A 9525-nucleotide genomic window follows, 5' to 3' on the forward strand; every position below is an offset into this window, starting at 1 on the left:
TGTTCACCAAAAAAATCCAACTATATTTAAAATATTTACAAATATATTTAAAAATTGAGGTTATTATTATGAAATAATAATTCTGATTTTGTTTATCAACGTCTCCCTGAAAAGAGATTGGATTCATTTCCCTCAATCGTGGCTCGAAACCAGGAGCTTCAAAGATCAAGGGTTTTCCTAAGGATGTTGGTGGAACCTAAAACATCGAGAATTCGTAGTTCCCTGGGTTTGTTCTTAATAAAATAAAGCTTATTTAAAGTTCACTCCGTATCCAAGTTTTTTCATTACAATTCATTTTACTAAGAACAACTAAAACACAAACAATGGAGAAGTTCCTGAAACCTGAACGGCTGGATTTGGATCCCACAAAAATGGACGCTGCCGACACGTGGATACACTGGAAGCGGTCATTCACGATATTCCTAGAAGCGGTTAACGGTTCACCCCTTACGGACGAGTCGAAATTAAACCTGTTAATCAACTTGGTGTCTCCGACAATATATAAATATATCTCGCACATCAACAACTATCGGACAACCATGAACGCCCTCGAGGAGGTTTTTGTTCAACCCAAAAACGTCATCTTCTGTCGGCATTTATTGGCTACTTGTCGACAACGAACAAAGGAAAGTGTGGACCAGTATCTACAGTCATTGAAAGAACTTGCCAAGGACTGTGAATTCCAGGCCGTGAAGGCGATACAGGCGAGGGACGAATACATAAGGGACGCGTTCATAAACGGGATTTCATCATCCCACATAAGACAAAGACTTTTGGAAAACAAGAGACTCGACTTACATATGGCGTATGATCAAGCGCTCACGTTGGAGTCCACTCAAAAACAGCTATCTATTTACGCCCAGTCAGACTCTTTGACTGCGTTCATATCTGCTGCTAAAAATGAAGAGGACAAGAACAACCAGACTTAGCATGAGGAGCAACCCACAGCAGCGGCACTCCCGGGGCAGAAATGCTTCTTCTGTGGAAAACCAAAGCATAACAGGGCAAGTTGTGCCGCCAGAAACTCTATATGCAAAAACTGCAAGAAGAAGGGGCATTTTGCACGTGTCTGTAGATCTCCAACGGCAGCTAGTACGAATTACGGTGAGTCTCTTCTTGCTTCTTCGGTTCCTTGTTTTAATTCCTCAAAAAGCCTATCTCGTTTGTCCTTATGGGGAAAAATCAGAGGTGAACCTATGAGTATACTCGTCGATACCGGGAGCTCCGAAAATTTCATCCACCCTGATAAAGTTAAGAAGCTCAGGTTAGCAGTCTTGCCAAGTTCGGATAGAATCTTAATGGCTAGTAGTTCTCATACATCTACTACTCTTGGACATTGTGTTGTATCTCTCAGCATGAAAGGAAGGGTGTACAATAATATCAAACTGTCAATTATGGCAGACTTATGCAGTGACATTATTCTCAGATTATTATGGCAGACTTATGCAGTGACATTATTCTCAGATTATTATGGCAGACTTATGCAGTGACATTATTCTCAGATTATTATGGCAGACTTATGCAGTGACATTATTCTCAGATTATTATGGCAGACTTATGCAGTGACATTATTCTCAGATTATTATGGCAGACTTATGCAGTGACATTATTCTCAGATTATTATGGCAGACTTATGCAGTGACATTATTCTCAGATTATTATGGCAGACTTATGTAGTGACATTATTCTCAGATTATTATGGCAGACTTATGTAGTGACATTATTCTCAGATTATTATGGCAGACTTATGTAGTGACATTATTCTCAGATTATTATGGCAGACTTATGTAGTGACATTATTCTCAGATTATTATGGCAGACTTATGCAGTGACATTATTCTCAGATTATTATGGCAGACTTATGCAGTGACATTATTCTCAGATTATTATGGCAGACTTATGTAGTGACATTATTCTCAGATTATTATGGCAGACTTATGTAGTGACATTATTCTCAGATTATTATGGCAGACTTATGCAGTGACATTATTCTCAGATTATTATGGCAGACTTATGCAGTGACATTATTCTCAGATTATTATGGCAGACTTATGCACTGACATTATTCTCAGATTATTATGGCAGACTTATGCAGTGACATTATTCTCAGATTATTATGGCAGACTTATGTAGTGACATTATTCTCAGATTATTATGGCAGACTTATGTAGTGACATTATTCTCAGATTATTATGGCAGACTTATGCACTGACATTATTCTCAGATTATTATGGCAGACTTATGCACTGACATTATTCTCAGATTATTATGGCAGACTTATGCAGTGACATTATTCTCAGATTATTATGGCAGACTTATGCAGTGACATTATTCTCAGATTATTATGGCAGACTTATGTAGTGACATTATTCTCAGATTATTATGGCAGACTTATGCAGTGACATTATTCTCAGATTATTATGGCAGACTTATGCACTGACATTATTCTCAGATTATTATGGCAGACTTATGCAGTGACATTATTCTCAGATTATTATGGCAGACTTATGCAGTGACATTATTCTCAGATTATTATGGCAGACTTATGCAGTGACATTATTCTCAGATTATTATGGCAGACTTATGTAGTGACATTATTCTCAGATTATTATGGCAGACTTATGCAGTGACATTATTCTCAGATTATTATGGCAGACTTATGTAGTGACATTATTCTCAGATTATTATGGCAGACTTATGCAGTGACATTATTCTCAGATTATTATGGCAGACTTATGCAGTGACATTATTCTCAGATTATTATGGCAGACTTATGCAGTGACATTATTCTCAGATTATTATGGCAGACTTATGCAGTGACATTATTCTCAGATTATTATGGAAGACTTATGCAGTGACATTATTCTCAGATTATTATGGCAGACTTATGTAGTGACATTATTCTCAGATTATTATGGCAGACTTATGCAGTGACATTATTCTCAGATTATTATGGCAGACTTATGTAGTGACATTATTCTCAGATTATTATGGCAGACTTATGTAGTGACATTATTCTCAGATTATTATGGCAGACTTATGCAGTGACATTATTCTCAGATTATTATGGCAGACTTATGCAGTGACATTATTCTCAGATTATTATGGCAGACTTATGCAGTGACATTATTCTCAGATTATTATGGCAGACTTATGCAGTGACATTATTCTCAGATTATTATGGCAGACTTATGCAGTGACATTATTCTCAGATTATTATGGCAGACTTATGCAGTGACATTATTCTCAGATTATTATGGCAGACTTATGCAGTGACATTATTCTCAGATTATTATGGCAGACTTATGCAGTGACATTATTCTCAGATTATTATGGCAGACTTATGCAGTGACATTATTCTCAGATTATTATGGCAGACTTATGCAGTGACATTATTCTCAGATTATTATGGCAGACTTATGCAGTGACATTATTCTCAGATTATTATGGCAGACTTATGCAGTGACATTATTCTCAGATTATTATGGCAGACTTATGTAGTGACATTATTCTCAGATTATTATGGCAGACTTATGCAGTGACATTATTCTCAGATTATTATGGCAGACTTATGTAGTGACATTATTCTCAGATTATTATGGCAGACTTATGCAGTGACATTATTCTCAGATTATTATGGCAGACTTATGCAGTGACATTATTCTCAGATTATTATGGCAGACTTATGCAGTGACATTATTCTCAGGCATAAATTTTTAAACCGACATTCGTCAGTAGAAATACCTTTCAGAGGACCCCTCCCCCCACTCTCTGTTTGTGGGCTAACCGCCATTAAAAATGTTCCTTACCCCTCTCTCTTTACAAACTTAACCGCTGACTGTCGCCCAATAGCCATTAAATCCCGGAGACATACCCTACCTAATGCTGAATTTATTAAATCAGAGATAACTCGTATGCTAAAGGAAGGTATTATAGAACCCTCTCAATCTCCGTGACGAGCTCAAACTCTTGTAGTGTCTCCTGAGAATCATAAGAAGAGGCTTGTTGTGGATTGCTCCCAAACGATAAATCGTTTCACTCTCCTAGACGCTTATCCTCTTCCTCGAATGGAGGATATGGTAAATGAGATTGCCACTTACCAAGTGTTTAGCACTCTTGATTTAACCAGTGCCTATCATCAAGTTGCCATCAAACCGGAAGAACGAAAGTATACCGCCTTCGAAGCTTCTGGATCCCTCTACCAGTTTCGTCAGATTCCGTTCAGAGTAACCAATGGAGTAGCCAGTTTCCAATGAGTCATCGATGATATCATCAAACGAGAGGATCTCCAAGGAACCTTCGCCTACATCGACAATGTTACAGTTTGTGGAGAAAATCAGGCTGAGCATGATACCAATTTACAAAGCTTTATGAAGGCAGTGGCGAAGTATGGACTAACCCTGAACGAAAACAAGTATCACTACTCCCTTGCTTCTGTAGACCTGCTTGGGTACACTATAAGCAAAGGTTCAGTAAAACCAGACTCTGACAGGCTCACAGGTTTGATGGACTTGCCTGTTCCTCCAGACCTTCCTTCTCTTCATCGAGCGATGGGAATATTTTCTCATTATTCAAAATGGATATCCAACTTCTCTGAGAAATTGCACCGCCTTACCAAACTTACCAAGTTTCCTCTCACTAAGAAATAAACCAACGCCTTTAGAGAACTGAAGAAAAAAATTGCGAAATCATCCCTGTGGAAGATGTGACAGCAGTTACAAAAGCATGTCAGGTCTGCTCCGAAATAAAACCCAAATTTCTCAAGACATCTCCTCAGACTCTCGTAAAGGCGAGTCAGCCTTTTGAGTGACTAAGTGTGGATTTCAAAGGACCGTTACCTTCAAACTCCCGCAACAGATACATACTGACTGTCATTGATGAATACTTGCGCTTTCCTTTCGCTTTCCCCTGTGCCGATGTTTCAGCTGCTACTGTCCGGAAACACTTAACTAACTTATTCTCCATATTTGGAAACCCTTCTTTTATACATTCTGATCACGGAACTACTTTCATGTCGGAGGAACTAAAGGAGTTCTTGCTTTCTCGAGGCATTGCTACTAGCCGAACAACTGCTTTCAACCCTCAAGGTAACGGACAAGTGGAAAGATATAACGGTATCATCTGGCTGACGGTAAGTCTGGCTCTGCGGTCAAGAAACCTTCACGTTACAAATTGGGAAAGAGTACTAGATGTAGCCCTCCACAGCATTCGCTCATTGCTTTCCACCTCCACTAACTGTACTCCCCATGAACGCCGCTTCAATTTCCAAAGGAAATCGGCCACTGGAGATTCTATGCCCACCTGGCTTACAAATGCTAAGTCTGTCCTTTTAAAGTGGCATGTGCGTGGAAGCAAATATGAGCCCCTGGTCGAGACCGTAGATCTACTTGAAGTCAATCAGATCTATGCTCATGTTCGTTTTGATAATGGATGAGAGACGACAGTATCCTTACGCCACTTATCGCCATTGGGTGATAGGCTGAGCAGCTTGGAGGCAGAATCAGATCCGGAGATGGAGAACCAACAGCTGCAGAATGCACCTCTGGAATCCAACCTTTCAGATCCTCAGCCTAGCGGGATCGAAAACTCCATCCTAGTGGATTCGGTTCCTACTCCCCCCCCTCTCCGATGATCAACAAAAAAGATCAGAGGAAGACAAGGTGGTGGGTCTTCGACACTCTTCCAGAGTCCGCCGCAGCCCTCCATATTTAGCTGAAAACTATCAGCTTTAAACTTCTGTTTTTTTCTCTTTTTTTTCAGCCTAAACAGACACCCCCCTTTGCTGAGATTCCTTGAAGCCTTGTGCCCCCTGAAAGTCATGCAGCCCCAAATTTCACTGAGCGGCGGAGAATGTGCTGACAGAAAAGAACTCTCTAACTTTTAACTTCCGTTTCTACTCTCCGGAAGTGAGTTACTTCTCTTGAGTTTTTCCTTCTTTTCTCTTCCTTTCCTTGAAGTAACAGGTCTCGTTCCCCGGGTCTGTTCTTAGTAAAATAAAGCTTATTTAAAGTTCACTCCGTATCCAAGTTTTTTCATTACAGTCTGTAATTGCTGGTTCCAAAGCAGTGTTTTCCTTCCTTTAACAAGCCAATCAGGGACATCTCTCGACTCTACGACCCTTTTCAGGGCAGCAGCTATAGCTGAATAAATGGTATTGGAACTGTTTAAACCAGAAGCCCATCTCTTTATCTGGACCAGGTGCCTTCCGGTTTGTCATCCTTCGTATGCCAGCTTTCACATCATCAATGATTATCTCAACGTTCTTCATCTGCTGCATTCCTGATAGCTTTGCTCTGACCTCTCCCAACGAGCTAGCCTTCTCATTATGTCGCCCTTCGACAGACTACATCCCACTTCAGAACTTTCTGCCATCTTTTGCATTTGGGTGTTGTTATTTCCCGCCTGTTTACTATCATTTAATTCTTTATACAGCTGAGACTGATTGTTCCTGAAACGGTTGTTCTGCTGAATCGCAACACATTTTCTAACAAAATTCCTAATTTTCATACCACCAGTATGGACCTTCTCTTTCAATATTGTTGATTTGATGATGTCAGCTTCCAGAAAGTTTATTATTATTATTATTATTATTATTATTATTATTATTATTATTATTATTATTATTATTATTAGCCGGACGCTTTTTTTTTCAGCAATCTATACCTCCTTTCAAGCTCGTCCTTTGCTTTCTATCCTAGTTTAACTAGTTTATAATAATAATAATAATAATAATAATAATAATAATAATGATAATAATAATAATAATAATAATAATAATAATAATAATAATAATAATAATAATAAACTTTCTGGAAGCTGACATCATTAAATCAACGGAAATAAAAGAGAAGATGGAAAAAAGAATACGAAAAAAGCAGGAAAACTTCTACAAACTAAATTATAGACTAGGAACATAATAAAAGGTATAAACACATTAGTAAGATACACTGGAATGTTCATAATCAACTGAGGAGTCTCGACCACAAGACTAGGAAACTTATGGCCATGAACAATGCACTATACCCAAAGAATGATATTGATGGACTATTCGTGAAAACAAAAGACGAAGGAAAAGGTCTGGCGAGTATAAGTGATTGCGTAAATGACACAAAAAAATTAGAAAACTACATAAAAAAAATACACAAAACTACATAACAAAAAATGCACAAAACTACATAACAAAAAATTAGAAAACTACATAACAAAAAATACACAAAACTACATAACAAAAAATACACAAAACTACATAACAAAAAATACACAAAACTACATAACAAAAAATGCACAAAACTACATAACAAAAAATACACAAAACTACATAACAAAAAATGCACAAAACTACATAACAAAAAATACACAAAACTACATAAAAAAATACACAAAACTACATAACAAAAAATACACAAAACTACATAAAACAATACACAAAACTACATAACAAAAATACACAAAACTACATAACAAAAAATACACAAAACTATATAACAAAAAATACACAAAACTACATAACAAAAAATACACAAAACTACATAACAAAAAATACACAAAACTACATAACAAAAAATACACAAAACTACATAACAAAAAATTAGAAAACTACATAACAAAAAATACACAAAACTACATAACAAAAAATACACAAAACTACATAACAAAAAATACACAAAACTACATAACAAAAAATTAGAAAACTACATAACAAAAAATACACAAAACTACATAACAAAAAATACACAAAACTACATAACAAAAAATACACAAAACTACATAACAAAAAATACACAAAACTACATAACAAAAAATACACAAAACTACATAACAAAAAAATACACAAAACTATATAACAAAAAATACACAAAACTACATAACAAAAAATACACAAAACTACATAACAAAAAATACACAAAACTACATAACAAAAAATACACAAAACTACATAACAAAAAATTAGAAAACTACATAACAAAAAATACACAAAACTACATAACAAAAATACACAAAACTACATAACAAAAAATACACAAAACTACATAAAAAAATACACAAAACTACATAACAAAAAATACACAAAACTACATAACAAAAAATTAGAAAACTACATAACAAAAAATACACAAAACTACATAACAAAAAATACACAAAACTACATAACAAAAAATACACAAAACTACATAACAAAAAATTAGAAAACTACATAACAAAAAATACACAAAACTACATAACAAAAAATACACAAAACTACATAACAAAAATACACAAAACTACATAACAAAAAATACACAAAACTACATAACAAAAAATACATAAAAGACGCTATGAAAATGAATTAGACAGAAAGTAAAGAGGCATAGTGAGAAGTTAAAAAATAGGAAGAGGAACAGTTACACGGACAATTCATAAGGATTACAAAAAGATTAGTCTAACGATGATATCTGGAAACCTAAATATAGAAACTAAATCACTACTAACAACACAAGAGGCAGATCTGAAAAGAAACATTATTCATGGAATTTGTATTTAGATTTAGACATTGATAGAGAGTAGATGAACTTGATAGTAGTGGTTGTAGCTTGACGAGTGCTTTTTGTGAATATTTGGCGAGGCATTAAATAAAGTTAAGACGAACACTTGCCGTGAAAGTAACAGAGAGAGGCTCTCTAAACTTGTACTGGGCATGGAGATACAACGGATAAACTCGTCTGATCAAGGAAATATGGAAGTGACACAAATACACGGATCTGGCATGTGAGCTGAAAATGATAAGGAACATGAATATGTTAAGCAATAATCTCAAAACCCTTCAGAAAGAGAATAAGAGAAATTGAAATTAAGGAGGTGGAAGGTTGAGAATAAATATAAATGAAAATTGAAGAAAATATGGAACGACAGAAAAAACTTTCAGAAATTGCTAGAACAGTTTAGCAATAAACGAAATAATTCTGAAAACTTACATTGAGGTTAGAGTGCATCACAAGAAGAGTTGATGCTAAATTCAGTCAGCAATTTCTTCTTTTTTTTTTTTTTTTTACAAACCAGAAGTCACATTCGGAGCATACTTCCGCAGGTATAAAGAAATTATTGACAAAAACTCCAAAAACTGAACATGTAAGAAAAAATAAGATTCATATTCGGAAAATTCAGTAAATCATGAAACTATGCAACCTTTCCTTTATCCAAGGCGCTCTAGTGAAGGGGTTTTCCAAGATACGGTACAAATTTTAACAAAAAAGGTTTGGGGAACAAAGAGCACTATTTAATACACTCTGGCAATGCCTAAACCCGCCAAAAAAGCTTCCAAGCATTGCAAAATATTTACCAATTCAGTAAATAGGTACTGTGAAAATTTCTGTTAAACATTCCGTCATGTTTAAATGTCTAATATTCATACCAGGCTTAACCTCCACGTAAGTAAAAGAAAAAAGAATCTTGTTACTAAAAGAGATGGGGCAAAATGGAAACATTACTCTCAAAAATTTCATAGAATAATGCCAAACAATTCTAAACTTGAGAATGAACAACGCAAAA

General features: G+C 35.6%; 2 protein-coding genes across 2 annotated transcripts; both read left to right on the forward strand.

Annotated features, from left to right (window-relative positions):
• Positions 1–323: 323 nt before the first annotated feature.
• LOC145263277 (uncharacterized) lies at positions 324–929 on the forward strand. The gene has a single exon (XM_080120358.1). The coding sequence runs from the start codon at positions 324–326 to the stop codon at positions 927–929; it is 606 nt and encodes a 201-aa protein (XP_079976484.1).
• Positions 930–5011: 4082 nt separating this feature from the next.
• Positions 5012–5434, forward strand: LOC145263278 (uncharacterized). Its single transcript, XM_080120359.1, has one exon. The coding sequence runs from the start codon at positions 5012–5014 to the stop codon at positions 5432–5434; it is 423 nt and encodes a 140-aa protein (XP_079976485.1).
• The last annotated feature ends 4091 nt before the right edge of the window (positions 5435–9525 follow it).

Source organism: Euprymna scolopes, chromosome 38 (assembly GCF_053919585.1).
Source record: "Euprymna scolopes isolate OS-2025 chromosome 38, ASM5391958v1, whole genome shotgun sequence".
Taxonomy (NCBI): Eukaryota; Metazoa; Mollusca; class Cephalopoda; order Sepiida; family Sepiolidae; genus Euprymna; species Euprymna scolopes.